The sequence below is a fragment of the Citrus clementina genome, unplaced genomic scaffold (genome assembly GCF_000493195.1).
Source record: "Citrus clementina cultivar Clemenules unplaced genomic scaffold, Citrus_clementina_v1.0 scaffold_6, whole genome shotgun sequence".
Taxonomy (NCBI): Eukaryota; Viridiplantae; Streptophyta; class Magnoliopsida; order Sapindales; family Rutaceae; genus Citrus; species Citrus x clementina.
The window spans coordinates 21,558,189-21,571,660 of NW_006262139.1; the positions used below are offsets into that span (position 1 = coordinate 21,558,189).

At 33.1% G+C, this 13,472-nt stretch overlaps 3 protein-coding genes across 4 annotated transcripts; 2 read left to right on the forward strand and 1 right to left on the reverse strand.

The window, feature by feature from the left end:
* The first annotated feature begins 1,155 nt into the window (after positions 1–1,155).
* Positions 1,156–3,735, forward strand: LOC18038959 (calmodulin-7). Its single transcript, XM_006430370.2, has 2 exons — positions 1,156–1,337; positions 2,952–3,735. Exons 1-2 carry the CDS (start codon positions 1,262–1,264, stop codon positions 3,323–3,325), a joined length of 450 nt encoding a protein of 149 aa, XP_006430433.1. The 5' UTR covers positions 1,156–1,261; the 3' UTR covers positions 3,326–3,735.
* Positions 3,736–5,364: 1,629 nt separating this feature from the next.
* LOC18038960 (calmodulin-7) lies at positions 5,365–7,091 on the forward strand. The gene is made up of 2 exons (XM_006430371.2): positions 5,365–5,538; positions 6,412–7,091. Exons 1-2 carry the CDS (start codon positions 5,463–5,465, stop codon positions 6,783–6,785), a joined length of 450 nt encoding a protein of 149 aa, XP_006430434.1. The 5' UTR covers positions 5,365–5,462; the 3' UTR covers positions 6,786–7,091.
* Positions 7,092–9,628: 2,537 nt separating this feature from the next.
* Positions 9,629–13,028, reverse strand: LOC18038961 (ubiquitin-conjugating enzyme E2 22). Of its 2 annotated transcripts, XM_024182733.1 has the most exons (8): positions 12,843–13,028; positions 12,294–12,370; positions 11,713–11,863; positions 11,172–11,316; positions 11,013–11,090; positions 10,805–10,917; positions 10,577–10,680; positions 9,629–10,125 (listed from the first exon to the last, which is right to left on the reverse strand). In XM_024182733.1, the coding sequence occupies exons 3-8, from the start codon at positions 11,713–11,715 to the stop codon at positions 9,762–9,764; spliced, it is 807 nt and encodes a 268-aa protein (XP_024038501.1). In that variant the 5' UTR covers positions 11,716–11,863; positions 12,294–12,370; positions 12,843–13,028; the 3' UTR covers positions 9,629–9,761. The 2 variants fall into 2 exon arrangements, with proteins under 2 accessions (XP_024038501.1, XP_006430436.1); XM_006430373.2 differs by lacking the exon at positions 12,294–12,370.
* Between the last annotated feature and the right edge of the window lie 444 nt (positions 13,029–13,472).

Below are 13,472 nucleotides of genomic sequence, written 5' to 3' on the forward strand. Positions count from 1 at the left end.
TCAAACAACTACGCGTAAAGTAAATAAATCTCCGCAGAATTCAACACAGTATACAGCTAAGGTACATATGTCGTTATAAAGCCGATGATAACGGTCCTGCCACGTGTAGAATCTTTCTTCTTCTGTCACGTGTAATCATGAATGATGATCTTTTCTAAAAACGTCACCTGCTAACTATGTTCCCTCGGGCAGTTTAGCCAAGCTCTTTCTTTTTCTATTCTATGGTTCGACATGTGTGCTTACCGTTATACCCCTAAGAAGTGAGACTTCTTGTGGGTGTGCGTGAGTGCATGTCTCTAATCTGGAGGAATTTTAAAAATTTTGATGACTTAAATACCCTTTTAGACAGTCTCTGGCAGCTTTATTAATTAGACCAAAAAATTAGAAATAACTATTGTAATCTCGAAATACATGGGTAATATTTTTCTTTTAGCTTTTACTTCGTTTTATTTAACGGTGCAATTAATATGCAATTTTGAAACTTATATTCTATAGTTATATTCATCAGCACTGGTAACAAACTAATATAAAAAATCATGAAGAATAATATCAAGGTAAAAATTCTTTATAATCTTTAAAACAAATTCATTATAAAAATTTTATGTAAAATTTGATGTGACATAATCATAAAAACATATTCATTTATTAAAAAATTAATTATTTAAAATAATTATGTGGACTATGTGATAATTTTATGCAAATAATATGTTCAATTGACATAGCTTTTATGTAATAGTGATTAAAAAATTTCATACCTATAACATTAATTATAGTTATTATGAAAATGTTGATTGATTCAACTAATAAAATTTTTTGTGGTGTTATAAAAATTTCAAAAATTAAATTGGTCCCACCTAGATTTAAAAAAAAAAGTAGATAACATCTTAATCATTTAAAAAAAAGTTATAAAAACTTAACAAAATTCATGTGAGAGGGCATTACGGTCATGATAACTATTATTTTAATATATATTTTAATGATTTCTTCGAATATTTCATGCTATTATTAAAATGTATGAAGTTAATCGAGTGAGCGATGTAGCGAAATAAAAGAAAATATCCAAAGGGTAAAATGGGAAATTAAAAGTTAGGCAGATTTGATAATTCGGTTACGTCCGGATGGAAGTAAAATGATGTTGGATCGTATAAATGCGACCATCGTTTTCTCTCTCTCTCAAGTTGTGGGTAGCTCTTGGATTTTTGTAACGAAAAAAAAAATAAATACCTATTTCTGAGTTGAAAAAACAAACGGAAGAAGAAAAATGGCGGATCAGCTCACGGACGATCAGATCTCTGAGTTCAAAGAGGCCTTCAGCTTGTTTGACAAGGATGGCGACGGTCCGATTTTTCTCTCTATATATGATTTATTTAGCTATTAATTTCCTTATAGATCTAGTATAAGATTCTTGAATATTTGCTTGATTATTGTTTTGATCCCTAATTATTTCTGTTTGATTTTCTATCTGTGATGTTATTTTTGTTTCATTTTTCGAACTGGCGCTAAATCGATGTTAGATTACATAGCTTCTGTATAGGTTATGTGACCTACTAGTTGACCGGTGTTATATTTTTGCGTTTTTTCTTTTATTCTGTAAATGGAAGCAGTCGATTTTCATTCAAATCCAGCGGGTGGATTTTAGGCTTTTGCTTTTTCTTTTTTCATTTGCATATATTAGGAATAATTCTTTTATGATTTGCTTTGCTGAGACTGTTGGTATGAGTTTTGATTTTCCTTTTAAATGATCCTAGCTGACTCCAAAATATATATGTTTTACACATCAACCTTTGTAATTCTTGTTGAATACTTTTTTTTTGTAATTCTTGTTGAATACTTGAATCTGCTTCTTAACAAAGTCTTGCGTATGAGGGGCCTCTTCAGTACTGTGTTCTGAATGGTGTTTCTGGAAACCGAATGTCAAATTAAGCTGTTTCCGACCTTGTATTTTTATAGGATGCGTTTCCTATGAATATTTAAAAATAATATATTAGTTAACATGAATTTGATAATAATGTTTTATTTTATTATTATTTTTAAGTAAATTGTTATCATATAACTAAATATTTCGCCTGAGTTTTTGTTTTTAATTAAATAATTGAATAAATTTATTTTAATTCAATTAATAATTTTATCCTCCTTTCAATTCTATCAAACGTCTCTTTCTTTCCCTACTATCATCTACAATTATCCAAATAATTTTTAAGATTTATGCAATGTTAGGTAATTATACGTCAGACTTTGAAAAATGCTTACCATGCTAAATGCTGCTGCTATCTTGAGTTTAAAGCCACCACTTTTTCTTTGTAACAGTTGACATCTTCATACTCAGATTGAGTTTGTTTCAGATTTAATTTGTTCTTGCTTGAAGAGTCGTTTGTTGTTAGTTTGTAGTTTCTTGGGTTGGTAGTTCTTTGATGTGAAAAGAAGAGCGAGGAAGTTTATTGTTTCCGATAAGATTTAGTGTAAAAAGTGCTGGAAACATGAAATTGATGTTTTATGCATTTTCAGTTGTCTTCCAAGAAGTTGAAAAAGGACTGTGCGGTGGTTAATGATTGTTTTGCAAAACTCATTACCATTTGTGTTTTCAAGCTATTCTTAGCAGTTCAAATGAAAGGGCATTGAAGATAGAGTTGCTCATTCTAATAAAATATCTCAAGTTATTTGTGGTATATGCTTGCCTTGAGATTTTGGCTCATTCTAATAAAATCTCTCAAGGTATTTGTGGCATACTGTAAGTTTTTTAATTTTTATTTTGGGCTCGGGTTGTGTATATTTAAATTGATTCTGATTTTATTGACGAATTTTAGCAGCTATGTGGCCAACTAAACCTCCATGTGCACTGCTGCTTGGTTTGCTTGTTTGTTTTGCGTGATAATCATACAAGAAATTTTGTGTTTTCCTTTTTGCCAGTATTGTTCTGTCAGTCTTTCATGGCTTATATATTGGATTTGCAGGTTGCATTACCACCAAGGAGCTTGGCACTGTTATGAGGTCACTGGGTCAGAACCCCACTGAGGCTGAGCTCCAGGACATGATCAATGAAGTGGATGCTGATGGCAATGGAACTATTGATTTTCCTGAATTCCTAAACCTCATGGCCAGGAAGATGAAGGATACCGACTCTGAGGAGGAGCTGAAAGAGGCCTTCCGGGTTTTCGACAAGGATCAGAATGGTTTCATCTCAGCTGCTGAGCTGCGCCATGTGATGACAAACCTAGGAGAGAAACTTACTGATGAAGAAGTTGATGAGATGATAAGGGAAGCTGATGTTGATGGTGATGGCCAGATAAATTATGAGGAATTTGTCAAGGTTATGATGGCCAAGTAATGACCCCAACCCACCAATACTTATAAAATGGGTTGACTAAATTATAAAGGGATTCCTAGTTTTCTCTTTTACAATTTTTAATTTGATAGTCATGAGGGTCAGGCTAAAGGAAGCAATGGTCTTTTAATGGTGATGGGCCTGATGGTGTAGGAAGAATGTTGTCTCCCTCGTCAATATGTCTTGTGACTCGCAAAACTTTTCGGTTTTTATTATTTTAGTTGTTCTGCTGTTCTATGAATGTTGTTGTCTGTTTAATGTGTTTCATTAATTTCTGCCCTTGCGATGTTTATTTTTCTTTTGGTCGAAATATGTATCCTATTTTATGTATCAGGCTATCAGCTTAGGTTTCTTGGCCTATAATTTTATTTCTTTGGTTATGATGAATGAATTTGCTATGGGCTTTTGCTGCAGTGGTCGGTTTTGGTCTTGTAATAGAAATTACCCCAGGGACTGAACGGTCTATATGGCATTACTCACAAACTCGAATTTTCTTTTCAATGGAATGAATCTGGATTACCAAACACGGCAATGCCCTTGTTTCTCGTTGAGAAAGAAGAAAATACAGAAGTAAATTGAACGTCTGTAAATCCTCTGCTAGATCCGTTTTGACTTTTATGCAAGGGGCTTTGTGTTAGTGCTGTCTGGTTCGTTTCAACAATCTAAAACAATTTCAAGATCTAATCTATTTTCAAAACTAATTTTAATGAATGAACGAACATTTCCAAAACTTCATCTCACGGGGAACGTACATTTCTAAAAATTCCATTTCTTTGGGGACGTTAAACACGATGTTTCAATATTTGAGTTCTCATGATGTGGCATCTATTTATTGTAGGAAAGAATGGAGTAATAATAATATTTTATGGGTACACATTAATTATATATGTTATTATATGAATTATAATATTTCTTCTTACTTAAATGAAGTTAAATCCCGTTGGATTTAAGCGTCTTCTTTGATATATATAAATCTATATTAGTCATCAACCGCGGAACTATGTTTGGGCCTCAAGGGCCTAGCTCCAGTTCGGAAATAATTGGACAAAAATAAGGTTGAACTTTTATAATCTAACGTATAATTTATACTTTGGTTTTCTTATTTTTAGATTTTTATATATATTATGACCCCATAAAATCAAAATTATAGTTGTACCACTGGTAACATTGTGATGTTCTATCTTATGAAGTAGTGAGATTTTTTTTTTAATTATTTTATTAAAATAGTACAACACTTCAAAATATATTGTTTTTATACCTGAAGTTTCTAAAGATACAAATTTTATACTTTGTCTTTTTGAATCTTCATGAAATACATTCTTCAGCAAGGGCGAGATAAGGTAAATAATGTTAGGCTTGGGTATTATTTCGAAGTTCTTGACGAGAAGAATAAAAGTCATAGTAAATGTTTTACAAATTTTGTTGTTCAAAATTTGGCACTAAATTGCAGAATTTTCCAAAATATCTGCCATGAGTTTTTTGATTTCGAAGGTCGAAAGCTTTAAAATGATATTATATACAAAACTTGATACTATTTACACTATTTAGTAGTTGTAAAAAAAAAGAAAATTGTCTTGCATCTAGCATAAATTATATTACAAGGGCAAAATAATATTTTAGTATAAATTCATTAACATATTCTACAACAAGATGTAAAATGGTATTTTAAAAACCATTGAATATAAGAATGGTAGATTTTAAAATGTTTTAATAATTTTGGCTTTTTTTTTGGTTTACACGAAGGAAAATAGTTCTCTATTTTATTTTACCAACAAGGAAATCAGGTGAAAAAATTTAGAATACATAAATAAATAAATAATATTATATCATGTATTATTACATGTCACGCGTGTAATAATTATTTGTATCACCTCAAATGTCGCAAGGGACTTTAGGAATGGAAAGCAGGAAGTGATAAATGACCGGCAAATTAAAAATGAAGGGTAAAAAGGGAAAATCAAAGATTATGGAGATTTGATGATTCATTTACGTCCGGAAGCAAGGAATTTGACGCGAGAAGATTGGGCCATATAAAAGGCAACCATCGTGTTGTCTGGAGTAACAAAACCATTTCTCTCTCTCGTTATTTGATTTTGCGGGGAAAAAAAAAACCTAGTTTTCGGTGTAAAAAAAGAAGAAAATGGCGGATCAGCTCACCGACGATCAGATCTCCGAGTTTAAAGAAGCCTTCAGCTTGTTCGACAAGGACGGCGACGGTCTGATTTTCTCTCTTCATAATCTCTTTGCTTTTAGCTTTGGATTTTCTTATAGATCTATTTTTTTTCCCTCTATTCACGAAGCTGTTGATTTTTGGAACGTTTTTGATTAATTACAGCTCTGATCTCTCATATTTTCAATTGATTTTCGATGTGTGATGTGATTTTGTTGATTCTCTAATTGATGTTCGATTAATTGGATTATATAATTGACTGAACATTAGGCTGATGCGTTTCGTATTTAAAAAGCTGCACATTGTTTTTGTGGGCTTTGTTTGTTATGCTTTAATATTGTTTTGTACATGAAAGCAGTCGATTCCGAATCAGACCCGTGGATGTTCAAGCTCTATCGTAGTGTTCTTTCATTATTAAATGAAAAATCCTTCTGATTCACTTTGCCTAGAACAAGTTCTTATTCTGATCGAATGATGCTTGCCAACCGCACAACATAATGGGCTTTACATTAAATTCTGTAATACTTATTGAATCTGCTTCTTACTAAATTTCTGGATAGTTCGGCACATTCTAATTCAATTATGTTTTGGGATTTGCGTCCTTTATGCTCGTTTTGAGAATTTGCTACTTGTATTGTTTTATCTATTGTGCTTGTTACGTTTTATTGTCTGCTGTTATGCTTAGTGTTGTTTTTAGACTGATTGGGTATACTTATCGTTTGCCAAAATCTAGTCAGAACACTTGTCTCATGTTGACACTGTATTGTATTTTGATAAATCAGCAATGTTTAGCAAGTTATGTTGCCTAGCTGTCAGCAACTTCACCACCGAGAGCTGTACTGCTTAGCATTTTTGTTTTACGTGAGTATCTAAAAATTCTGACAGCTTTGTCGTGGTTCATATAATATTGGATTTGCAGGTTGCATTACCACCAAGGAGCTTGGCACTGTTATGAGGTCACTGGGTCAGAACCCCACTGAGGCTGAGCTCCAGGACATGATCAATGAAGTGGATGCTGATGGTAATGGAACTATTGATTTTCCTGAATTCCTAAACCTCATGGCCAGGAAGATGAAGGATACCGACTCTGAGGAGGAGCTGAAAGAGGCCTTCCGGGTTTTCGACAAGGATCAGAATGGTTTCATCTCAGCTGCTGAACTGCGTCATGTGATGACAAACCTTGGGGAGAAGCTTACTGATGAGGAAGTCGATGAGATGATAAGGGAAGCTGATGTCGATGGTGATGGCCAGATAAATTATGAGGAATTTGTCAAGGTTATGATGGCTAAGTAAGTGACTCCACCCAACCAAAACTTCCTGGAAAAAGAAGAAATTGGTTGATTAATATAATTGGTTCCCTAGTTTCCTTTTTTATAAATTTTAATTTGATAACTCTGAGGTCAAGCTAAAGGAAGCATGTTGTCTCCTGCTTCAATTTGTCTTGTGACTGGAGCAACTTTTCAGTTTTTTAATGTTTTAGTTTTTTTCCGCTCTTCTGTGAACATTGTTTCTGTTAAATGAGTGACTCGTTGATCTGCCTTATTTCTTATTTCGAGATTTTGTGCATAAGAAATTGATATGTGATGACTTAATGTTGTTTCCTCTACCTTTTGGGTTTGTTGTGGTCAAATTATAAGTCGGTTTTCCAAGTGATCAGCGTATGTGCATTTGATCTAGTGTGCGCCGTCTTGCATGTTATGATGTGCGATGGCAGCCTGTGGAACCCAGCGCCTCCCAATGAGTGTGTGCCATGTGTATTGTTGTGCACCATAATGTGCTTGCGCACTCCTGCTTATATTCCTCATCCTAGAATTTTATTTGCACGCAATTATGAATTGATTTGTGTCTGTGATCTGTTTTCTGAATGATATTTTGCCACAAACGGGGGTGGCTTTGTTCCTATATGATAGTAATTTCTTTCGAAGGGTTTGTATGATGCAAATTGGGTGTAGAAGAATTTAATCACGAATCTTGATCGTTTACACCTCGTTTCCCGCATCTGTAAATCTTGTTCTATGACCTTTTGATTCTAATAATATTGTATGATCTGTCATCTTGGACAAGTGGAATGTATTCTTGACAAAAGAAGGGAAAACATGTAGAATTTAAAGGTAATGGCGCAATTTTGTGCGAATGAAAGTTTATAGACACAATCTTTAAAATTAGGAACAACCACCTTCATGTTCCATCATTAAAAACATTACCTTTAAATTCACAACAGGACATTTTTCTATTAAATATTCACCCTATTACCTTTAAATGGGCACTATTACCCTCAAATTAAACTTTTTTTTTTTGTTTTAGTGTGAATATCTACTATCAAATTCTATAACATATTCGCTAGAACGTTTTTCGCCTCTGTTATATTATTTTTCTAAAAGATTATTTATAAGCTAATAAACTTCATCCAACCGCCACTTCGGCCTTGGTCGAAGTGGTGGGCTGTTGCCCTCACAAGCATTGTGGGGGCAGGGGCTAAATGCTTTTAATATTTATAAATCATTCTCCCTTGCGAAATGCGAGTGGAGTATGGACATCTCTCTTGTGTGAGGGGTTATTTGCCTAGGCATGTACTTCACATAATTCAGTATAATAATGTTGTAAGTCTCAATCATGTATATCTAATTGTAAATATCAGTGTAATATGTCTGTTATAATAGCAAATATCAGTGTAATATGTCTGTTATAATAGTAGTTGTTGTAAATATCTGTGTAATACAGTAATCTGATTACTATAATCAGTATTCAAAAAAAAAAAACTTCATCCAACCTATCTTCATGTTCCTTCTATAAAAAGAAAAAAAAGAAGAAAAAAAACTTTCTTACATACATAATACCTATGTGAGTACGGCTGTACGGCTATTAAGATTTATGTATTTAACAAGCGAAGCTGATGACATTGGGAAAGAGATTTCAGACATTTTAATGCTAATTAAACATGCCAACGGTGTGTTTGGCTGGACGAAATGCAGTCTACTCTGTATCACAAGCCTTCAAATTTCAATATTACCCTAGGACATCATTGTTATTTGTTAAGAAAATAATAATATAATTAATTAATTAATTAATTCTTCATTTTAGAAAATGGTTTGGTTGTTAAAAAAAAATTAGTAGGTAAGTTTTTTAAAGTAATATTATAAAATGAATGAAATAAGATTGTTAAATAAATAAATAATATTTTATATATTTTTACATTTAAAAAAAATCAACTTCTATTTCTAAAAGTTTAAAATTTAAGTTTTTGATAAATCATTTAATCTTTAAAATTCTACTAAAAAACAATTAAACATCATCAAAAAAATATGTAAAGAACTTATAGTATTAAATAAACACTTATGATCTTGTAAGTAAATTATATCAAACAAACACTTAATATTTTAAAATTTTCTTTCATTTAAATTATAAGATAACATGGTGCATGCATAAACTAAAATACAAACAATTTAAAGAAGCATGGCCTTTTAAAATTACGATTGCTGCAGTTTTTTGTCTCTAATTTTTTGTTCGGTTCTTTACAATTGGAATCAAATCAGACTAAAATTTAAAACTAAATCGAATTTGACATATTTTAAGTTCTGTTTGATATTAAAGTGCAATCATATAAACATAACTTTTAAGATATAATAACTAATGTTTACTAAACAATTTAGGATGTGTTTTGGATTGAGGTGCTGTAGCTTTTAAGCTACAGCTGCTGTAAAAAAAAAAAACTATAATTATGAAATAAAAATTAATAATATATAGTAAATATAAATTTTAAATAATAATTTTATCAAAATTATTAAAAATATAATAAATTTTATATTATACAAGTGAAAAATTATATCAGCATAACTTAAAAGCAGCTAGTATTTACCAAACACTTTAGTGCTGTAACTTTTAAGCTACAGCTACCCAACCTCAATCCCAAACGCACTCTTAGTACTGTAACTTTTAAGCTGTAAAATACAACTGTACTTCCTCAATCTCAAATGCACTCAGACTTGCATTTATTTTCATTTCTTGATTATCCTGTTCTTATTTATTTATTTGAAATCCCACATCAAAGATTGGATCACTAAGTACCAAGGTGCGCCACCCTAAGCCCCCTTCCTTTTTTGTAGTATTCATAAAACAAAGGCTTCAAAGGATGTTAATGAAATCAAAGAGAACAGCCCAATTGAACTTTTCCCAACATAATCGCATTACACCAGGCACGACCAATCCTTTTCAGACCGTCACTTTCAACAATTTCAACCAAAAAAACAAAAAAAAAAAAATCCCCCATAACTATAATCTCTTCAAACTCTTCTTCCTAGCATCTATTTTCTTCCTGTCAGCCTGGACTTTTGCCAGCCCAACTTCTTTCTTCTGTGTAGTGGCAGAAGCGGGTGTTGTAGCAGACCCGCTGATTCCTATCTCCACTGTTGGAACAGCAGTGGCTGGCTGATCCTGATTATTTCCTCCTCTAGTGGCTGTTGCGGAAGGAGCTAGTGGTTGCGCCAATGGCAATGGTATTGCGCCACCAGATGGTGTGTTGTTCTTCTGGTCCATGTTGGTGATAGTCTGGTCAACATTCAGTGCCGTTGTTGATTCAGAAATAGCTCCTGACTTGAATTTTGGTTTTGGCTTTGCATGAATCCCAGTGTAAATCCTGCAGAAAACTAACAATCTTCAGTGAACTGCGTAAAACGAGACTTACTTGATAAGAGGCATGTAAAATGCTTTTTAATTTTATCATCCCATTTCCTTTGCATAAGGTAGCACAGCAACAGTTAGCATTAAGAGGGAACATTTACAACAGAGGGCACATGAATTAAACCAACAATCCAGAGCACTAAAGGAGTTTGTTCCCTATCAGCTCTTAAAAGAACTTGACATCTCAGAAGTTTGTTCCCTATCAGCTCTTAAAGAACTTGACATCTCAGAAGTACTCTCAAAAGGTACTGCAGGCCCCACAACACGTGCAGCATTATTTCATCTGTAGGCAAATGACAGTGTAGGACATGGATGTGTGCTAACACCTAGATATTCACACATGTAACGTTCCAGAGTTGCCAAGAACCACCACATAAAAAAGCAGATTACACAATGACTAGACATACCTGGCATGTCTGGCATACTCCTCATAATTTTCGAGCAGCATCTTACCAGCCTGTTCATTCAATGCTGATTCCGGAAATGGTTCAATCAATAAACACCGGACTACCTGTTATCACAAATCTCAGAACAATGAAAAAAAAAAAAATTCTCAAAGTAAAGTTCTCATCAAACAAACAGGGAAGAACAGATAGCTAAAGGAAACATTAATAAAAATTGCCATCAGAACTTACGATGAGAACATGTCTCAATCCAAGACTTGGATTCCAATCTTTTTTTAGTGTATTCACACAAATTTCACCATTTGTTGCAATATTTGGATGGAATATCTTCGTCAGGAAGTAACCTACAACATCCACGTTGTGAATAATCCCAAGTTGCGTAAGCAATCAACAGATTTTAGGAGAAAATAATAATATCCATACAATATAACCAACAAACCTTTTGGAGGGGAGTGCGGGAAGTCATGAGATAATAACAATTTCATGCGGAAAACACCATTCTCATAAGGAGTTCCAGCTGCATGGAGAGGAAATCTTATTCCACTATTGCAATATGTCTCAAAAGACATAAAATTTTGACGGACTGAAAATTGCATACCTGGGCCTTCAATATCAGCAAATATGGTTGAAAAATCATCATCATTAACGCCTACTTTAATGCCCTCAGGAGGAGATTCATCAAGACTCTTCAATTCCTTAGCAAGTTGCTTTATTACATTCGGTGGAAGATTTTCATTAGTAGCCTAAACCAACACAACAACAAAAACCAAAATAAGTCAAACTATTCATAAGTGATAAAAAGAAATTACAATACGAGCTTAATGCACAAACTTGATGCATCTCCATCTTCTGAAAACAAAAAAGACAACGTGCTTAATGGCGAAATAAAGCTACAAAATACCGTTTATGAACTAACCATGCATATAAAATGAACATATCATGAAATTTTTAACTTTATTTTCCATCAGCAACTGCTGAAAGTTTGCATCGCACACCATAATTCTCATTCTGTTTATCTGTATGTTTCTTGGCATATGAATTAAAGTATGCATCCCTGAACTGGTTTTAATATAATGTAAAGGTTTTAATATAATGTAAATTTCCACATTGATGGTGTCATACAAAGTCTGTAGCTTTACCATGGCAACAAAAGATGACAGGATCCTTGTAATAGCTCTTCTTTTGCGCTGTCACTGGCAGGAAATTAGAACCTTGGCAAAGAATGTTCCGATGCTTTTTGAACTTAAAGGCTTAGTGATAAAAAATTTGTAAGCAGAATGCCGAAAGCACCTAAAAGATATTAAATTGAACTTTCAGATTAGAACTAACAAGGAGGTAACAATATCATTTGATCATTTGTCTTGACTGAACTAGACTAAATATTAACAACCAACATCATTTTTTCTCAGGAATCAAAGAAAATTAGCTAACATTGGAAGGGTACTTGCAACTCATAAAACAGAGAGATGCACCACGATAGACTAGCCAAAATAAAAGCAAAGAAACTCGCTAAAAAGTTGACAAACTTGATTAAAATGCAAACTGAAAATAACATTGGGAGCATATCATACGGTCTGATTGTTAAAAAGACTGTTAAATACTTGGTTTCTGTAGAAACCAAACAGAATGTAAGCTACCATCAATCACGGGTGGACACCCTTATAATTATCATACAAAACTAATAATTTATCAAAATATAAGAACCAGCATTTTCACCTACCTACGACTGAGTTGAGTGGGTAAAATTCCTCAAAAAGTTACCATCCCGTGAAACCTCCTATCTTCAGTATAATGAATCTATCAAAGTTCGAGATTAGGAGTCCCATTATTCCAAAAGGGCAACAATATTCATTATCCTTAATTTTGGGACAAATAATTCATCCAATTACATCACTTCATTAATACATAAAGCAAAGACTAAAAACTTACAGTGAAAGGAAAAAGAAACAAATAATTCCTCAAATCAAATGAACCCATTTGTCAAAACCCTAATTTTTACCCAACTAATTGTCCAGGAATGAAGAAAGGAACCTTATTTTCAAAAATACCCACATCAGAACCAACAAGCTGAAGCAAGAAAAGCATATACAATTTCTATATAGTTGCAAGAAAGCAATCTATCATACACACTGATATATTAAGATGAAACAAGTGAAGAATCAGCACACAAACAAACATAAAAATCCACGCTTTACATCAAATCAATTGATTTCGACTCAGATTGATCAATAATCGACCAAAAAATTCAAAAACCCAGATGAAAAATTACCTTGTCTGATTCAATTAATCTCTTGAGAAAGAGAAAGAGAAAGAGAAAGAGAAAGAGAGTGGGAGAGCGAGTGGGAGAGAGAGGAGAGAGATGTAAAAATAAACGTTGAAAATACAGACTGCGAAAGCGATCTCTTCTTGGAATGATTGATTGGTTGATTATGAGGAGATAAATTATGTTATTTTATTTTTATTTATTTATGACTAAGCAACACACACAGTATATTTAAAAATTGAAATATTATTTGATTCCACATGACGTGTCGCTGTGTGAGATTGCTCGAGATTGCTCAGGATTTCTAGTCGTTGGATTCTTTATATTTAGTTCAGGACACAGTTTCCACGCTCTTTCGATGAGCGTTTCTCTACACCGCCTCAGAAAATGAGCGTATTCTCGAAGAGTTTATAACTTTTAGACCATGGTATACGGATCACGCTCTGTAGATGCGCGTGGCATTAATATTTTATTTATCTGTTTTGAAATCTTTTTAGCATTAATTAAGCAACCAGTTGAAACTCTCAAATGACTCTTTTAGCCCCGAATCCTCAGTCAACTAACTTAGTAAGCCTTCCACATTTCCACGTGCAAAATAAATAACAATCCTAACACAAATTTATTTTTTTATTCAAT

Excerpts from the sequence above, each read along its gene's own strand:
- LOC18038959 (XM_006430370.2), top strand. The coding sequence starts at position 1,262 with ATGGCGGATCAGCTCACGGACGATCAGATCTCTGAGTTCAAAGAGGCC. Across the intron at positions 1,338-2,951 it reads GTTTGACAAGGATGGCGACG|GTTGCATTACCACCAAGGAG; the intron begins GTCCGATTTTTC and ends TTGGATTTGCAG.
- LOC18038960 (XM_006430371.2), top strand. The coding sequence starts at position 5,463 with ATGGCGGATCAGCTCACCGACGATCAGATCTCCGAGTTTAAAGAAGCC. Across the intron at positions 5,539-6,411 it reads GTTCGACAAGGACGGCGACG|GTTGCATTACCACCAAGGAG; the intron begins GTCTGATTTTCT and ends TTGGATTTGCAG.
- LOC18038961 (XM_006430373.2), bottom strand. Across the intron at positions 11,091-11,171 it reads TGCTGATATTGAAGGCCCAG|CTGGAACTCCTTATGAGAAT; the intron begins GTATGCAATTTT and ends CTCTCCATGCAG. Across the intron at positions 10,681-10,804 it reads GATTGAGACATGTTCTCATC|GTAGTCCGGTGTTTATTGAT; the intron begins GTAAGTTCTGAT and ends TTGTGATAACAG.